The 20,356-nt window shown below is 36.7% G+C and overlaps 1 protein-coding gene across 4 annotated transcripts in view; it reads right to left on the minus strand.

Moving 5' to 3' along the window:
- PRR16 (proline rich 16) overlaps positions 1 to 20,356 on the minus strand; it is a 278,138-nt gene that overhangs the window by 85,821 nt on the left and 171,961 nt on the right. For 3 of the 4 annotated variants that reach the window (XR_012494958.1, XR_012494960.1, XR_012494959.1), the window contains exon 2: positions 18,735 to 19,637. Coding sequence is in view for 1 of the 4 variants with exons in the window: in XM_074328567.1 (XP_074184668.1) it covers positions 18,882 to 19,637 (756 nt within the window). In the remaining 3 variants the exon portion in view is untranslated. The remainder of the gene's footprint in view (positions 1 to 18,734; positions 19,638 to 20,356) is intronic. The other variant, XM_074328567.1, reaches the window with a different exon arrangement.

Raw genomic sequence — 20,356 nt, forward strand, 5'->3', positions numbered from 1 at the left:
GGCACCTGGACACCAGAATCCAATTTTCAACTCCCGTGCAGTTTTTACTGGTGATGCACAAAGTCCCAGGCCACCGTGGCCAAGTCCGAGTTGGAGTCTGGAGATAACATTATCTTAGGAAAGACCAGGCCCCAGGAAGCCACGTCAGCCCTCAGACCTGCCTAACCAACTCCCCCATTCCTATATAAGAAAAAGGTAACCTGAAGTTAGGTGCACAGACTATGCCCCAGCAACACCCCCTGCCGGGTTTCTCTCCTTACTACCTGGCTGCTACTGGCTTCCTAATTTTAATAAAGCTTTCTTTGCTCTCCAACGGTACTTTTCTGAGTCACCTGAACTCCTTCACCTTCAGTGAACGACCAGGGGTTAATTCTATGCCAGAACAAAGGCTAATGTTATTAAAAGTAAAAAATGTTAAATATTTTCATGGACGATAGTTTTGTGCCAAGAAACCTATGTTTTGTTCCTTTCTTTGAAGCTATAAACTGTTGAGTAACCAATTGAGAAGACTTCATTCTGGCTGGGCCATGAGTCATATAATCTAGCACATGAATCTGACTGAGCCTGCTGTTAACTTCCTTCGCAGCCAAACTTAATTCAGATATGCAACAGAATGGCCCCTCTGTCTTCAGAGCCCCTGATAACTTTTTCAGACCTTGTTTCTCTTAGAATTTTAATGAAACTCTCTTATTAATAATTAAAGTTATTTTCTTTAATGTCCTTCTTTTCTTCTTCCCCTTATCTAAAGTGGTACCGTAACTTATAAGTACTACAAATAAATGAATTTTATTTAAGAGGAAAATATGACCATTTCCTAAAGCTGTTTCACAAATATCTGAAGAGAATCATCAGAAGCCTATAAAAAGCCTTTGTCAGAAATAAGAAATATAATAGGCAGGCAGATTAGATGGCTCTTGCCCTAAAGTTGCATCTGCTTTTAAGTCCGTGAATATTCAGACTGCCGACCTGTCATGCGGGAGACCCTGCTCGCTGCGCCATTTGTCGGGTGGGGTGGCCTGCGGGGTCTGTGCTCCCGCTCCCCATACAAGAACGCAGGATATGGTGAGGCCAAAAAGGAACTCCCACGGAGCCATAGATGGGGGAGTCATACCACTATATTCTCTCTGGCGGCACTATATTCTCAATGGAGGCTGGATTCACACTGTCCGCAAACCGCCATCCACACTTGCCAGCCCAGCCACCATCTTCTTGCTAGCCCCCATTCTTTTTCCTCTCTCTCTCTTTCTGCTAGCGTAGCCACAGCAGTTATATTAGTGGCCAATGGCTCACTGGTTACAGCTGACGGCCAACTAGCCACAGCTGATGGCCATGCAATCACAGTTGATGGCCATTTACTACCTGAGCCAGCACCTGTCTATGTGAGGCCAAGAGCCTGGAAACTACTTTCTGGGGCTCTGCCCCCACACGACCATATAGCATACAATAGTTTTTATGAATAAAAGTTGTTGTTGTTGTTTTTTTTAACACAATCCTCTCCCTAAAGGAGCTGGAAAGCTTTAGGGAAGTAAGTGAGAACTTACTCTTTGAATCTTCTCACCTGCAAATTTTACAAGGCTGGCGCTGACTGGGAAGTTCCCAGGTTTTGGAGCAGACCAGAGTCATGGTCAAGTGACAACTCTGTCACTTAATAGCTGGGAAACCTAGGGCAAGAAAACTTAACCTCTCCAGGGCTCAGTCTCTTCATAACTAAGGGAATAACATTCCCCTCAAGTTTGACTAAACTTTAGACAGATTTTTACTGACCATAGGCCTCTGACCTCCCTTTCCTTAGAAATTTACTTTAGAAAACTCAGTTGTAAATTCTTTTTCTGCTCTTTGAGGTATAAATGTTCTTGCAGCCTCTTCCCACTTTTATAACCCAGGAATGTCTTTCTCAACCTGGAGCCATCCTATTGAAATGGCTCCAGGTTGAGAAAGACATCTGGAAAGACAGCCCTCCCCTCCCTATTCCCCAGTCTCTGAGGGAGGGGAGGAGCCTAAGTCCAAAAGCACCAATTAGCAAAAACAGATGGCCTAATTGTATTGATCAACCTCCCCAGCTGAGAGTGCTCACCACAGAGCTAAAAACTCTCCTGCCTTTTATTTCAACTGAGTCTTTTTTCCCCTTATTGAATGTCTTGATCCGTATCATTATATTCTTGAATAATGTCACCTTTGCCTGTTTAACCCACCTGGTGCTATTTTTCTTTGAAAAGTGTTATGAGCATTAAATAAAAAAGCATGTATAAAATACCCAGCATTGCATATAACATTTGCTTTGTAAGTAGTTGCTTAATAAAACTTGCCCTCTCCCCCTTTCAAAGCACACTGTTCTCTGAATAGATTTTCCTGAAAATCCCAGAGGCTTCTTTTCAAAAATCAGGTAGAGTGGTATCATAATGACAGTTAAAAAACTGTAAAAAAAAAAGAAAAAAGAAAAGAAAGAAAGAAAGAAAAAAGAGTTTTTTGTATTTTTGTTTTGTTTTGTTTTTTGAAGGAAGAACAGACTCAAGAAATGTAACAGCAAGTTCTATTTCCAGCATCTGCTGAGCTGGCACATTAGTGTCACAAACAATGGTGGGGCTTTGACAACAGCTTTCTGGCCAGAGGACACAGAAGGTCTCCAGCCCAAACACAGTGCCATCTACACCCAGTTCCAAGTAGAGAGGGAAAATACTATGTTTCCAAAGCTGAACTGCAAGTTGCCTCTTTAGGAGCTGATAAAATCATGAAGCAAGAATATTAAACTGTCATTGACCCAGTGACTCACAGGAGGCATAGCAATGACATGTTCCAAGCAATATCAATTGTAAAACCTCAAGGTCCGCTTTAGTCTAAATGTGCTTCAGAGTTAGAACAAATAATTTTTCTTCCAAGTCATTCTCTGAGTAACAAAATAATAAACTCCAAGTCACTCTCAGCTCGATTTTCATGAATATGAAAATGGTCTCTTCTCTTTTTATTCTTTAGTGGGATCACTCATAAGACTGTTTGCAACCATTTTTATACCCATTTTAACTAGTTTATATTCCTGTGACTTTTCCTACGTGACTTCTGAAGGAGAATGACCAAAGATACAATGCGAATTCTTGAATAAAAGTAATAATAGAAGTGCTTTTTCAAAGGAGTCTTTTTGTCATGCAGGGTCTCAGCTCCCGCTCCCTGCACAAGAACGCAGGATCTGGTGAGTCCAAAAAGGAACACCCACGGAGCCGTAGATAGGGGAGTCATACCATTATAGTCTCGCTGGCAGCTGGGTTGGAGACACTGGAAGCAGGAGCCACACTATCCGCAATCCGCCGTCCACTTCTCTGCCAACCAACCAACCCCTTGCCAGCGTGAACATGGCAGTCATATTAGTGGTCAATGGCTCACTGGTAACAGCTGATGGCCACCCAGCCACAGCGATAGCCATCTGATTACAGCTGATGTCCATCTAATAACCGAGCCAGCACCTGTCCATGTGAGGTTGAGAGCCTGGAAATTGCTCTCTGGGACTCTGTCCCCATACTTTTCTATTATGCAATAAGCAATCAATAACATATGAGGATATTCTCCATTGGAATACTTGATAATTATTTTTAGATTGAGATATTTTATAACTTTTTTCTATCTGCATCGTTCTATGACAGGCTCCACTTCGTGTATGTTAACTGGCAGTATTTAATTCTAAGAGTAATTACCAAAAGTCAGAAAAGTGAACTGTAAGTTATTTACAATTGTTGCTATCTTTAATACTTAAAATAGACTTTGAATACTTTCAAAAATTATATGTTCTTATTGTTAGCTTATGTCCTAAATGTCAAAAACGGCTTTCATTTTCTTAGTCAAAGAGCTACAACAAAGGATTAAATAAAACTTTGAAGTTTGTTAAAGCTAGTGTGGAGATATAAGCTGATCATAAAGAATAAACATAATTAACAGACTATATAATCTTGAAGAGGTTATAAAAAATACAATTTTTCTAAACATTGAAAATTGACTTCTACTTTCCTCACATAAAAATAAAATTGACAGACACTTAAAGTTTGTTTAAAGCATTGTAGAAAGTACCAAAATATATATGAGATTATTATAATTAATCAGCATGACTTGTAGAATGTAGAATTTCAGAGAGGCCATGAAGAATATAAGATTTCTGACAATGCATCATCAGCAAATGCGAATAACTTCTGACAACTAATGAATTATTGTCATATAAATTAGAATAACATTCTATATTCATAATCAGTTCGAACAACTGATACCTAAGTACATCACTGATAAGCAATTTTGAGAATTCAAATGCACACAATTTAACTTATGGTTTTTGTCAATTTAATATCAAATTTTACTTTTCACTTTTTGAAATAGACATTCACCCAGTGAATCATAGAAACTTTGAGTGGTAAAGTAATACCGTGTTTCCCCAAAAATAAGACCCAGCCAGACAATCAGCTATAATATGTCCTTTGGAGCAAAAATTAATATAAGACCTGGTCTTATTTTACTATAAGACCTGGTCTTATTTTACTATAAGACCATGTATAATATAATATAATACAATATAATATAATACAATACAATACAATACAATACAATATAATATAATATAATATAATGTAATATAATATAATACCAGGTTTTATATTAATTGTTGCTCCAAAAGACGCATTAGAGCTGATGGTCCATCTATGTCTTATTTTCGGGGAATCACTGTAAATACATAGAAAACATACATTCCCCACTTTCAATTTACCTTAAACGGATCTCTAACTCAGCAACTAATTACCTTTTTAATGCTGCATTAACCAAAACAAAATTTCAATGCTCCCCATAAACTCTTTAAAATATAGATTTCTAAGTACATTCCTGTCTCTTGCTCATATGGGAAGAGGAAGATGTAAGTACTGCAATTAGAATGAAATAATATCAGATGTGTCATTCTTTGTATGCTATTACTTAGTGGTCCATAACCAGGCTGGTATCCTCGAATCACCTGGGTAATTTTAAAGCACGCTGATGTTTGGGCTCACTGGAAGTGATGCTGATTTAACTGATCCAGGATGGTACTCAGAGTGTAAATCTTCCTGGGTGATTCTGAGGTTTAGGCAGCACTAAGATCCTCATTGGTGTATTAGGAAAGCAAAGGAACAGGTTCCTGAGATCTAAAATAATCCTCGGCCATGGTACTCTAGTGTCTACACCACAAATTGCTAAGAATTTGGGGAACATGTATTTTCAGATTTCTTTTTTAAATTATTTGTATTTATTAAATTTATTGGGGATGAAGGTTCAGAGAGGATTTCATGAATTTGACCTCAAAGGCAAGAGAAGTAAAAGTTAAAATAAATGAATGGGATTATATCAAAATAAAAAGCTTCTGCACAGCAAAAGAAACCATCAACAAAACAAAGAGACAACCAACCGCATGGGAAAAAAATGTTTGCAAACAACAGCTCTGTCATGCAGGGTGTCAGGTGGGGTCTGTGCTCCCGCTCCCCACCTAAGAATGCAGGATATAGTGAGGCCAAAAAGGAACACCCACGGAGCCATAGATGGGGAAGTCATATCATTATATTCTCGCTGGCGGCTGGGTTGGAGACACAGGAAGCAGGAGCCGCACAATTCTCAACCCTCACTGTGCCATTTGCAGGCTCAGCCACCATATTCTTGCTAGCCCCATTTTTTGCTAGCATAGCCACAGCAGTTATATTAGGACCGATGGCTCACTGGTTACAGCTGATGGCCAACCATCCACAGCTAATGGCCATCCAATCACAGTTGATGGCCGTTTACTACCTGAGCCAGTACCTTTCTATGTGAGGCCGAGAGCCTGGAAACTGCTTTCTGGGGCTCTGCCCCACAACCTCCGATAAAGGGCTAATATCCAAAATATAAAAAGAACTCATACAACTCAACAGAAAAACGAACAATCCAATTAAAAACATGGGCAGAGAACCTGAACAGACGCTCCTCCCAAGAAGACATACAAAAGGCAACAGATATATAAAAAGATGATCAACATTACTAGCTATTAGGGAAATAGAAATCAAAGCCATAAAGAGACACTAATGGTTGTCATCATGAGACAAGTAATAACAAATGTTGGAGAGGTCCTGGAGAAAAGGGAACCCTCATACTGCTGGTGCGAATGCAAATTTTTACAGCTAATTTACAGCAGATGTAAATTGGCATAGGAAAAAAGTATGGAGGTTCCTCAGAAAATTGAGAATAGAATTACCATTCGATCCAAAAGTCCCTCTTCTGGGTATCAACCCCCCAAAAAATCTGAAAACTTTTATCCATAAAGATATACATACTCCTATGTTCATTGCAGCATCATTCATGGTGGCCAAGACATGGAAACAACCAAAGTGTCCTTCGATAGACGATTGGATGAAGATGATATGGTACATATATACAATGGAATATTACTCAACCATAAGAAAAGATGAAATACTGCTATTTGTGACAACATGGATGGATTTTAAGATTACCATGCTAAGCGAAATAAGTCAGACAGAAAAGGACGAAATCTATGATTTCACTCATATGTGGGATATAAAACTGAAAGCAATAAACAAACAAGACAAACACACAAAGAAACAAGAACTCATAGACAGAGACAACACTTTAGTGGTTACCAGAGGGTAAGGGGGAAAACGGGTAGTACAAAAGGGAAATGGGGATCAAATACATGGTGATGGAAGGAGAACTGACTCTGGGTGGTGAACACAATGCAATATACAGATGATATAGAAATGTACATGTGAAACCTATATAATTTTATTCTCAGATTTCTTAATCTCTTCATTTGGAAAATAAAATCAGGATCACTTTGGTGCAATTAGCACAACTCTTTTACAGGAACCCTGCACTTTTTCAGATTTGTAGCACATCCCTAGGTCTGGAAAGGAGAGAAAAGGGAACCTTAAGCTGAATGAATCAGTTTCCCACACTCATAAAGCTTTGGCTCCCATCACTGCCCACTTCCAAGATCAGATAGAAATTTTGCTTCCACAGCACTACCTGCTCAGAATTTACAAGTGTGTTTTAGTTTCCTCCACCACCCTCATTGGTATGTTCCCCTCCCTCCGTTTTCCTACAAAGTTCAGAAAGAAGTGGAAAAACCCGTGTTCTTATATTAGCTTCTTTGTTTGAATTTTGACAGTGAAAAACCAAACCAAACACAATTCTGTGTTTGTTTATATAAGCCCAGATGCATCATCAATATCTAATTCATTATAGAAAAGTTCCAAAGATATCTTAAGGTAGTACAGTAGGTCTTCAAATAACTTTGTTTCATGTTATGCCATTTCCTTATAACATTGATGAAAAAAAAAATCAATTCGAGCTAGGGCCACTGTGTGAAGTTTGCATATTCGCCCCAAGTCTGCATGGGTTTCTCCGGGGACTCCAGTTTCCTCCTGAATCCCAAAAATGTACTAGATGGAGTTAAAGGGGCATGTCTGAACTGTCCCAGTCTGAGAGTGTGTGTGTGTGTGTGTATGTGTGTTTGTGCGTTCTGAAGTGGAGTGGCGTCCTGTCCAAGGTTGCTGTGCCCTGGGATGCCCTGAGCTGCCAGGTCAAGCTCAGGCCATTTGTGTCCCTGAACTGAAATAAGCGAGTTGGAAAATAATGATCTTACTTATTTTTATTCATCTTTCATGAATGTATGTATAGCTCACTTATTTCAGTGTTTAATATTAGAAATGTCTTGGGTCTTTAGTTAAAAATTTGGTGATGTTTTCGTGACCAGAAATATGCCATAGGAATTTAACTGTTGTTTATATCAATTAGCCTCTGGTAAAATTGGTTTTGCTATATTTTGCTTAAAGTCGCAGTTTCCAAGAACCTATTGAGACATTAAGTGAAGACTTACTGTATAAACCACCAAATCCAATTTTATTCCTCTGTTCTAGGACTAGTATGTATCAAGTAATCAGCAATTTATGTCAGCCTGTAGGTTACAAGAAATACAGAACAGCTTCCCTCAGGAATTAGGAAATTTATGACAACTAAACTTCATAACTGTAAGCTAAATAAATATCACATTTTTAAACTGTCAACAAGGAAACTCACACACACTGAACTGAATATACAAAAATAGTTTTTCAAATCTTACTATAATCTCCCCCAAACACTGCCAGGAACAATACAGTAATTAAGAGCAATAGAAAAAACTATGAGAATAGGAAATAGCAATCAATAAACACTTTACACCTGGTTGTTCATTCTGTGAATTCAGTCAACAAATACATATCGAGATGCTGCTGTATCGCTATCAATGTGATTTTTATCAAACACAATAGAAAGAATGTCTATACTCAGTTTACATGATAGGCACTCTACATGAAATAAAATATTCAGTGCATTAGGCTTAGGAAATAAAATTGACATACATGGTGAACATAATAATGGACAAATAATTATAATTTTCTCAATGTGAAGAAAATTTACATAACTTTGTATATTTATTCCAACAAGTGAAGACAGGTTTCGGGTGGTTTAAGGAGAATGTCACCTGTATGATTCCAGTTGAAAATTGTATTTACCTCTTTTATCTTCAAATTTGCTAGCAGGAAGTACTCATTCTTGACCCATCTACATCGTGGTAGTGATTTGGACCAAGCTAATGATGAGCTGGATCTTAAGTGCATGAAACAAAGGACTAAATATAAGTCTAACTAAAAGCTTCATCCTCAAGAGAACAATAGGCAGATCTGTCTCTCAGAAATCCCTCTTAACAACTATATCCTTATCCCCAGGAGGAAAACGTGGCTTTTCCCATGTTGTTAGAATACACCTTCAAATTTAAAAAGAAATAATGACAAAAACATGTAAAATAAAAGCGTTGCATGTTATATAATCTTAGTCTGTGGTAGAAGGTATAACTAAAAACTAAACCTTCATATATTAATTGTATAACCTTCATTATATTCCCTTGTATTAAGGTCAGTTTTTAAGTAAAATTTTAATTGCTTACTTCTTTATTTCAATTTTCTTTTCAATTCCCTTCCTTCTTTTTGCCTAACACTTTCTGTATATGTGACAGCACTTCACATTATCAGCTCAAATATTCTGCTTATTTCTTCCCTGCCAAGATTCTGATTCTCACACACCAATATGTAGCAAAATGTCTTCTATGAGAGCTGGTATTTTAAGTCAATAAGAATAAATTTTATATCAAGTGAGGAAACTTACATATCTCTACACGACTTACATGAGTTTATTTGTCCTACTATGAGGTCAATTTTCTAAACTATTAATTAAGTGAAGGGACTGGATTTAATCACTATGAGTTTCTGTTACTCTAACACCTTATAAGTGTCTGCCAGTATATGTACATACGGTAAATAACTGACTTTATATAATATTAATTTGAGAAGATATACACTTAAATTTATATACAATTAAATCTAATTACTACTTGGCTATTTTTTCATATAGATTTTTATGTTTTGTTTTCTGAATTTTTACCTGTGTTGTACCCATTTTACCACTGTGGTGTTTCTTAACATTTAAAAAATATTTCATGGTATTGATTGATTGATTAAGGAAAGGTTTGGGCTAAATAGTGGAAATCTACTGACAACGATTTACAAAACCGTATCAGAAAGGAGAAATTATTTCAGGCTGAGGCCACATGTCCAAGACAAGTTGTGGCAATAGGAAGTGACGAAGGCATATGAGGAGGTCAGTAATTTAGACTGTTTGGCTGGAGCTGTCTTATCAGTGTGAGCCTCCCTAGATTGTAGCCTTGGAAGGGCTTTTACTGTTCCTGCCAAGCCCAGAGTTGGGAATTTGAAATAGCAGATTACCCTGAGCCTTCAAATTTCTGGATCGAGATGAAATGATGAAAGGAAAATCTCTCTGTTGGAGATCTGCAGAATGGAGTGGAAGGAAGCTCAGGCAAGAGTCACATGACTAGGGCTAATGTAAGGTGAGAATGGAGGGGATGAAAGTCTCTCTAGGGAGAGTGTCATTGGGAACGTTATTTCAAAAAAAAAAAAAAGATTTGGCAAAAATTCAGAAGTACTTGGTTAAAAAGAACAAGAGAGATGCAGAAGTTAAATAATATAGCTGAAAATGGGAGCTTTGATAATGAGAAGATTTACTGGGACATTATATGGAAGAGCCGTTTTTAATATTAATTCTCTGTAATACTGATAGTAAGTCCACTCAGAAAAAGAAATCTATGAAAAAAAACAAGAATGTCAATACAGTCTTTCAAATAGCAAGCAAACTGTCATTGTTATTTGATACAACCCTGAAGTTTGAAAAAGGAGGAATACATTTAAATAGTCTGTTTTGTTCTAAAGAGTATGAATTGGTAAATAATAATAATAATAATAATAATAGTTCCCGATAATTTTGGGTGTTATTGGCAATATTTCTTTACTAATACTTAAGTCATTAGTCACTGTGATCAAGGAACTTTAGTTCCTAGTCCTTCTGAAAGGTACCTCACTGAAGTATGTACTCAAATATATCACAGACTTTGGTTAAAGCAAAACAACAGTTAATGCTTTGTCAGATTTTATAGTATCACTAATAAATTATGTTTTTAATCACAAACGTAGACATTCTCTGTTATAAACAAAAGCTTGATGATTTAATCTCTTATTTGAGCAAACATTTTTAGAAGATTTATAAATGCCTACTGGTTTTAGGCTTTAATTAGTTTGACAAATTATATTCTACATGAATTTACTCATGTGCTATTAAATATTATCATAAATAATGAAAACTAAGCTACACTTGTCAAAACAGTTTAAAAAACTGTGCTTGCTGTTACAGTGACCTCTGATTTCCGTCACGTTCATTTTTTGACTTTCTAATTCACAAAATTTGATAAATCAAAAATGAGATTTCCACATATCAACTAGCAAGATTCTAAGAAAATCATTAGGCTTACTTGATAATAGTAACTGCAAAAACACCTAAGTAAACTAATTTCTCCACAAATGAGATGAATAAAATATTATTAGCATTAACCTAGGCAAATACAAATCAACCCACCAGATTAACAAGGAATGTGGGTAATTTGGCAAGTGATTTGCATTTGTTTGAGGTTTTACAGTTCCTAAAGTACTTACACATTCTTGAAATCATTAGGGCCTTTTAACACTATGTAGGAAGGTGGTAACCTCTACAGGAGAAACACAGAGTGAAATGTTAGGGGATTGGATGGTAGTGAAGCATGGTTAAGTGTATTAGTGTTACTACAGTAGAAATAAATTGGCTGAAACCAGGCAATTTGGGTAACAAGACCAAGAATTTGATAAAGATTAGCCAAAATAAAGCAAGGAAAATGCACATCATTTCTATTTTTGTGACTACAGAGAGACATGAGCTAAAAAGGAGTTGGAGTTTGAGCAACTAAATGAAGCAGAAGACTAAGCTGACCTTTGTATGTAACCCACACTGTGTCAGCAGAAGAGTATTCATTCCAAACAAATAACATAATGGTATTTAAAACAAAGCATAGAGTAAATAGTAATTAGCTATGCTGCCATACATAGTCTACTTAGCTCCAACCTAGCGGATGTTATAAAGAAGAGTTTGGGAGGTGTTTCTGACATATGCAAAGAATGAAGCAGAATAATTTGGTGGTTCTGCTTATTCAATGGCTCTGAAGGCTGCAGACTTACTGAATCCTGAAGTTGCCTATCCATGTTGCCTCATCCATCTTACGTTTCAGTGTAGCTGCCTAGGAAAGAGCTGAAGCTTATAGTCCTGATGCCTTAGAAGTACATTTGGGGGTTGTGCAATTGCAGCATCCCTCTGTTGATATTACTCTTCTTGCCCCATATATGTAAAGGAGGATTTGATCAACCCAGAATATACAAGGGGAAGAGAAAAATGACTCAAGAGCCCTATTTGGTAAGAAATAGTGGCACCATTATTTTCATTTTAAAGCAAGTCTCAGACCTGGCTACACAATTTGACCAGGGACACTTAGGAGTTGAGAAAATTAAGATGCAAATCCAGGCCTTCTAGTTGCAATTTATGCTTTCATTCTAATACACTGCCTTCTAAACTAATATTATAAATACACACGTCATAATTTATATAATCAATGGCCTAACTTCTATAGTAGGTTTCCATATTTTTTTGACTATTCTGGATAGATAAGTATGTGTCTTCAAATTAGGTTTATCTACCGTTTGGGGGATAATTATTTATATAGTAACCTAATTTTCTGGGGAAAAAAGAATCTTTATTTAGAAATTTGATGAATGAAAATTTACCATGCAATTCTAAAATATTGAACTACAAAATGTAGGTTGGTGACTATCCTCAGACAGAATGCAAGTAGGTAAAGGCTGTTATAAAACTCATTCCCTCTTCTCAGTAAATGTTGTCAGTTTTCTCTACCAAGTGTTTAGCCGGGCTGTTAAGAGTCACATCTTTCTTCTCCATCTTTGTTTAAAATAATACGGTATCCTAATTTATGGTAGGATTAAATGAACATCAGGTAATATGAAAAGAAATAAAAGGAGGTCTACAATTGTCTATAGTATATTCATATTATACACACACCAAAAAAAATTCCCCTTTGGAAACAATGGTGGCATGACTGCTGGCCTCCCATATGTAGATCTCCTTTTCTCTAGGCACATGGGGACTACAGGCATGGCCATGTAGTGGCTGTGCTGTGGCCAATGAAGTGTATAGAGCTGAGGTCAAAACACAGGTAAGAGTGTCCAGTTGGCCCTCCCGTTGTGGTGGTCGTGGAAGAGGACGCTTGAGCAGATGGTGGTTCCACACAATAACGCAGCCTGTATTGCTGAGTGACTGTCCGAGAGACTCCTGTCCTGAAGACTCTCCTGACTCAGGGTGGACTTTGAGGGAGCAAGGAATAATTCAGAAGCCTCTGAGATACTGGGCTTGTTTGCTACTGCAGGATGCATGGACTAGTCTTCCTTGACTTAAACAGAAATACGCTCATTTTTCTCTTATTTTATATCTTCCAACAACTTCTTCAGGTGAGTTTCAATGAAATGACTTTCAGCTCTAAGATGACCCATGCATGGTTTAGTGGCCGTGCTTTAGGCATTTCTGAAAGGCAGTGAAGAACGTGGGCTGTGGAGGCTGCCTGCCTACCTTACACTTCTGGCTTGACCACTTCCTGCCTCTATGACCTTAGGCAGTAGTAGGCCACGGGTGCCATAGTTTCCTTATTTGCATAATGTAAGTAATAATAGTGTCTAAGACATTGGGTTGTTATGAGGGAAAAATAATGTTATGAGAAAAAACAAATACATACAAACATGTAGAAGATTGGCATAAAGTAAGCCCTTGATAAGGGTTAGATATCATGTCTGGTCAACATCAACCCTAACCCATTTGAGGGCACGCATTGTTTTATTTAGCTGGTCCAAAATCCCCTTTGGTAATTAGGAGAATTGACACCTACATTATCAAAGTGTGGAAAATCATATCTATAGTCTAATTACAAAACGATGGAAATACTTTTGTTAAGGACAGCTCTAAAACATTGTTGTTTTAGTGGTTCCACAGAGTTGATCTTTTTTTCTTTTTTTTTTCAGCTCTAGGGGTCAATGTTAAATAGATGAAATTCACAAATTAAATATCAGTAATGGAAGTAAGACAATCAGAGTCAAATGGTAAAATACTATGAATTCAGAACTTCTTAGGAAAAGAAACCAAAATAATAGGCTTTGAACTTACAGAAAAAACAACAACAAGAAAAAAAAAAAAAACCTGAAAGGTGAAGCCCCTGGTTATAATACATCAGAAAATGAGGCTTGCATTATTCAGCAGTTCATTCATTTTAGACGGTAGCTAAATTATCTGAAATCACTTTCATATTCTGCAAAGATCTAACATATTAAGAATGTCAAAACAACACTAGGTAACCCCTTTCCAGCGTCAAAATAACTGCCAAGAATAAAGGAAAATTTTGCAAAGTTCAGGGCTATGAAGAACACAATTAAATGGTGATGGAGTGGGGAAAATATTATGGGGAGTCATGCTGGCACTAAAATGCCAACCCAGTCACTGACTAAAGGGTTCATTTTGGCAAAATACTGAAACTGAGATCTGGATGTCTTCACTTGTAAATCAGGATAATAATAACTATTTTATACATTCATATGAGACTTAGGGAAACCCTATATATTCATAAAAACCCTAAGAAAAAAAATTATGTAAAGTTTCATAAAGCAGTTAATAATATTAGCTTACTTATCTTTGATCAGTCTAGAAGTCAGAAATTATAAGCAATGTTTCCTTATTTTCCCTTAGCCTCCACACAATTCTATAACCTATATTGATTGAATTACATTTTAAAGAGAGGTTTATTTGCAAAGCTTCTTTACGCTCCACTTTAATTTGTTTCAAAAAGATAAATCCAAGTGCCTCCGATGAAACGACACCCTCCGTAATTGCGGCTCCACTAAGACGTGGCTAACTACACTTTTATGTTCAACATTGCTGTGTACCCTAATGGCAGCATCACATCCGTCATTCTTTCAGAATCAGGCAACTTGAATGATTCTAAAACTCCAAAATGTTTAATCTACAAATTTAAATACAGCATCAAATTGAGCCAGAAAACATCATGTGATTTTTCTGATAGTATCTATTGATCGTCAGAGAATGTGCACTTCACCTAATGATGTGATATGGATTTTTATTGCTCATGACTAATTTCCTTACTAGGAAATCATCAGTATTCTCTAAAGAACATTACAATGCAATATTTTGCTACAAATTTGAGTGCACATTGTATTATAATGTGCTACTACCAGAGAATCGGGGGAAAGAAACTGAATCAGGACAATTACAAGACTTGACATGGCGTTATTGCATATATTCCATGGAAAAAAAAAATTGAGTCAAGGCAGTGATTCATGACTTGGTTACACCATTCCCAGGGCAATTACATGTGGAACTACTTAGGGGTTTCTTCACAGAGCCTCCAAAAAGAGCTATAATTAGAACCTGTACATAAAAGATCTTGCATAGTTTCAGAGACTGTGTATGTAGTTGCTGCTCTTGGTTATACTGAAAGTAACTCAACTACTGATCAGGCAAAAAAAAAGTCCATTTAATATAGTAATATAGTGCCCTATTCCTTTATTCATTCAATAATTAGATGCAGGCAAAATTCAAACAGTTGCTTTTTTTTTTTTAGGTTAATGAAACCACTTCAGTTAACAGAATATTATTGAACTAATGAGGGGAGGCATGAATAGAATAATACCAAATTGGAAGAGAGGGGAATTTCTCTTCTTGTATGCCCTGCAATTTTCAGCAGATATTTTATATTTAGCTTAAGCATGACCTAAAAAATATCAGTTTGATTCCCTTTTAAAATTGCTACATCTACTGGGAGGTAGAAGAGAACATTGCTCAATTTTTACTTTCTTTTCGCCTTTCATCAGTACAGATACAAAAACCTCTCGTCACAAAAATGGGGCAATCTTTGTTTAAGTTAACACAAAGACAAAACCTTTCCTATTCCAGTTTAACATAAGGATACATTTAAAAAATATGTATGTTCTACCTTCCATTAAAAACAGATATTGTCATAAGCAGTATTACTGTTTTATGTTTTATAGAAACATCACTTTCAAAGGAGTGTGGAGGCTAGCTCTGCATACACTACTCTATGTATGAATAAAAGTGTTCAAATGCATATTGTGGAAAAACAAACCACACCCTTAATGATCTGAGGACAGCATTTCTACTTTGGCATCTTCAGGAAGAGGAAATATGTACCACGTTTTATGATAATTTAATGGATGATGTTCAGAGCTTGCACTTCAGAATTTAAATTTTGAAAGTAATGTTGGCTGATTACAAAAACTACACTGCCACTTATAAAACTTTAATTACAAGAGTCCCAACAAATATTATGATGCTCTATGTTAATTACTTTCCATGTTTTACAAATGTACATATATTTTAAAGAGATACTTAAGTTCTAGTGAATGTTGCCAAATTATCAGTTGAGAGGAAAAAAACCCTATTGGCCCAATGTATTCCATACATTAATGAGAAAAAGGTAATATTTGGGGTAAATAAACTAAAAATAAAATCCCAACACTGCTATAATATAACACTTAATATTGCTTATATAATAAACAATAAGAGAAAGGTCTTTATATAAAACTATAACTTTTTTAGGTTGGGATTTAACTCAGGTTTCTAGACCAATAGTTACTTACAAATGTGTTAAATTAAAATATGTATTGTAGTTTGAGCACATGTCACTAGCCAAACTTAAAAAAATTGACGGATATTGAGATTATCATGCTAAGCAAAATAAATCAGAAAAAGTTGAGAACCATATGATTTCACTCATGTGTGGGATATAAAACTGAAAGCAACAAACAAACAAGACAAACAAACAAAAACTCATAGACACAGACATCAGTTTAGAGGTTATCAGAGGGTAAGGGGGAGGACGTTGGTAGAAGAGGGTAAAGGGGATCAAATACATGGTGATAGAAGGAGAACCGACTCTGGGTGATAAACACACAATGCAATATATAGATGATGTATTACAGAATTATACACCCTGAGACCTATATAATTTTATGAACTGATGTCACCCCAATAAATTAAAAAAAAACACACAGTCTTTCATGTTATCTATACTTTAAGGCAGAGAGATGGATTGAATCTTAGAGGTTGTGTTGGCATATGGCACAATGTCCTTATTCAATCAGCATGAATTCAATTTACTCAACTTGCTGTTTTGCAAGTAAGTTATCTACTCTGTGGATGATCTGTGGTTGGTAAGAAGCTCTACTTTTAGATCCAGATTGGTTCCAGATAGCGATAGGGGTCAATGTCTGACAATATAAGGTAATTATTATAGTTTCAGTAACTGGCTATGGAACTGGCTGTGGAAGCAAGATGGTCTGAAGGAATAAAACCGTATGTCTTCTAAGATTGTTTATAATACTGAAAGGTCTAATACTGAATGAACATTCGAAAAGAAGTAGTACTTAAATCTAGAAAGATGATGAAACCCTGGGTTTATTTATATTAAGCTACATGAAAAAGTTAAGAATATATTATTTTGGTATTTGATACATCAATTATTTGTTTATCTGACTCATATTTATTAAACATACTGATCGTATAATTAATAAATTTTGATTATGGACTTTCTTGATTATTGGTCTTACGTTTTGTAACTTTCTGAAAAAGTGGATTAATTCTGTTTTCATTATCTTCATGTCCAACACACACAGAACAAAAATCATGCTGCGTAAATTTTTAACATGACATCTTGCATTTTTTTACGCATTTGATTTTTCCTGTAAATAAAGCCTATCATCTTTCTGTCATTCTGCCTAAAATATACTATCATCTTTTAATATGAAGTTATTCAAAAATAGTATTCAAAATTACCATGATGTACTTAAAGGCAACAAAGAAATATGATTGAAGACTACCTTCCTGTACCAACAAAAGTTAAAGTTTAAAGATTAAAAGCCAAACAGTCAAAAAGATTACAGTACTCTTAAGAGTCACAATAAACAAATTTCCACCAAAGATGACTCCTTCTACTTTTGCTGATTCATGGACATATTTTATTCAGGCGCATACCTTTCATCATGATTTTAGGGGAGGTAAACTCACGTCTATTTCCAGGGCAAAGCATCCAATCAGTCCAAATCATGGTAGTTGGGAAGTGAGCAAATCAGACTGAAGAGAAGAACCTTCACTGGGTGTTAGGAGGGAAGGATTTCTTTTCTTCCTTTTGTAGAATAACAAAGACCCCTAGCATATTTCAACTCAGAGGAGCAAGCTTAAGGCTAATGCTTAAAACATCCTGTTCCAGAAACATCTTTATTTTCCCCTATCATTCTCCTATACATGTGGCTCCTTTAGGGACATGGAGAGCTTCCTAAAGCAGGAGGCAAACCATCCCACTGTTTCAGTGGTTTATGGCGTGCCGTGGAGGAATGCTGAGGGTGGGGAGGGTGTAGAAGGATTGGCAGAGTAGGACGCGTTCAATAAATGGTCTTTGAGGCACCAAAATATATAACATGAAAATATGTTCTATTTTTTTATTTATTACCTGATTATGACATTTAATTTAGAAAATTCTGACATACACACACTGTGATCTTCTCCAAACTCTGTCAGTGTTACTACCTACTTTAATGAATATTACTGTGGTATCAAATATGCCACTGCTTCATTTTAATTCTGAGGAATATTTTGTTTTGCTATTATGTACTATTGTTTATTGACATATATTTCTATTGAAAAAATCTTTCATTACCAATAGGGTTGAACATATAATTATGATTGTATGGTATAGAAAATAAACTTTCGGTATTGTACTCAGCATTTAGTAATGCAAAATTAGTGGCAAACATCTTTAGAAAAAATAATACAATAGTCCTTCAGGATTAAAATTTCTTATAGAAAGCATTAGGTCAAAGTTAACAGTGTGACATGTCATTAATGCATAGATAAGTTAGGCATGAATAAAATGAATCCAATCCCATCTCTTCTATTAGGTTGGTGCAAAAGTAATTGTGGTTTAAAAGGTTAAAAATAATTGCAAAAACCGCAATTACTTTTGCACCAATCTAATAGTAAAACAAACTATTTGAAATCTATAGGTCACTGTTTGATATAGGTCAGTTAAAAACAAACAATACATTCAGCTTTTTCATTATTCTGTGTTTTCAGATGATGCAATGTTTTAAACAATGTACACCCAGGATATAAATGATGCATTGCATACTTACCAGGTGATTTTTATGTCACTTTGCTGAATGCAGGATTAATATATTTGGGCTTTTTATTGCTTGAGTAGAAAGTGCTCGTTACTTATTATTTTATGTTTATAATATAAAAATCAAAATAAAACAGAAAGTGTTTTTAAATGGCATACATCACACTGTCGTAGTGGTCGATTTCCTCAAAATCGTCTTCTGTGGTTTTGGTGCAGTGGGAGGAGGCACAGTTGCAGGTCTGAGAGGGGGGAAGCTGTTACTGTGGCTTATTCCCAGTCCCCCATTTTCGAGTGGAAATGGGGGCAGGTGGGGTGGCGGAGGGAAGGGAGGGCCTTGGTGAGAAAGCTTTCCTGGGGGGTGTACAGGTTCGCTGTGTAAATGGACCTCCCGGTTTTTTATGTGATACCGGGGATCACAGTCAGGACAATAGCCATGGTACTGCACTTTTTCATTAAACCGCACTCGTTCCCGAGGTCCTGCCTGGGGACACCGGCCTTTTTCAGGTCTATGCATCAGAGGCTGCACTGGAGCCTTGTCTAAATTACTACTGGGTATGCAGCAGATGTCTCCATTTGGAATTTTGTTTGGTGCTCCTGGTACGCCTCCGTTTCGTAAAAGGGTGCCATTGGTCTTTACAGGATTGACAGTTGGCACCACCCTTTGGGGGTCTTCACACTTCACAGGAGTCAACCGTGGAGGAGGTGGCGGAGGGTTTGGCTTTCTCAGGACGGTGAGGATAGCAGACGGGTGTGCCGGCGGCTTAATGAGAGGCGCAGTGGCCTGCACTTTGATCTTCTCTATGCTGGAGGCTGTTGTGCCGCTGGAGCTGCTATTCAGGGTGTCTGTTTTGGAGCTGTCGGTCATCTCATCCTCCAGCTGTAGGTCAGAGGTCAAGGTATCAATCTGGTCAACCACCTGGTGGAAAGGACAAAGTAATTACATTGAAGACTGACCCAAAGCAAAATACAACTCGAAACAATGTCTTCCTGTCTAGCTGTATTCTGCTACCCCAGCCTTGACTAATGCTAAATTGGGTATGTTTTCATTCATTAAATTTACAGAATAGCTACCATAAGAGTGCCAACTGTTTCGTAACGGAATGATTTTACATGCCTAGAATATAATACACTATTTACGTATATGTTCTCTTCCTAACTCTGCTATACTCTCCAAAGATAGAATCCTGATGCACAAACATAACTGATGTTTAAAGACAAGACGAGGGGACTCCTCTTAGCATGCAGAAAGCTACAGAAGAACATTAATCTCATGCTAAAAAAAATGAGGAAATGCGCGATAATCTGCAAAATCGTAACTTTTCTTGAGACCATCAGAGAACTATGATCACAAGATAACCAGGTGAACTTAACTACAAAGAATTTCAAACTCTCTGAGGATACACAGGACACATCGACTGTTTCACCTTTGGTAAATCACATAGAAAACAGGGAGCCTCCACCAAAGTGAGAAAATAAAACAACTAAAACTTTAATGAATAATTAAAGGTGGAGTGGGAGCTATCATGACAACTTAGAATCCCGAGGAGACCAGACACAGTGTCCTATGTTCTCACTCTTTGCGACTTTCCCACGTGCCGATCAGTGGGAAACTGGAAAAAGTCCCTCTTGGGCACA

The sequence above is a fragment of the Rhinolophus sinicus genome, linkage group LG03 (genome assembly GCF_036562045.2).
Source record: "Rhinolophus sinicus isolate RSC01 linkage group LG03, ASM3656204v1, whole genome shotgun sequence".
Taxonomy (NCBI): Eukaryota; Metazoa; Chordata; class Mammalia; order Chiroptera; family Rhinolophidae; genus Rhinolophus; species Rhinolophus sinicus.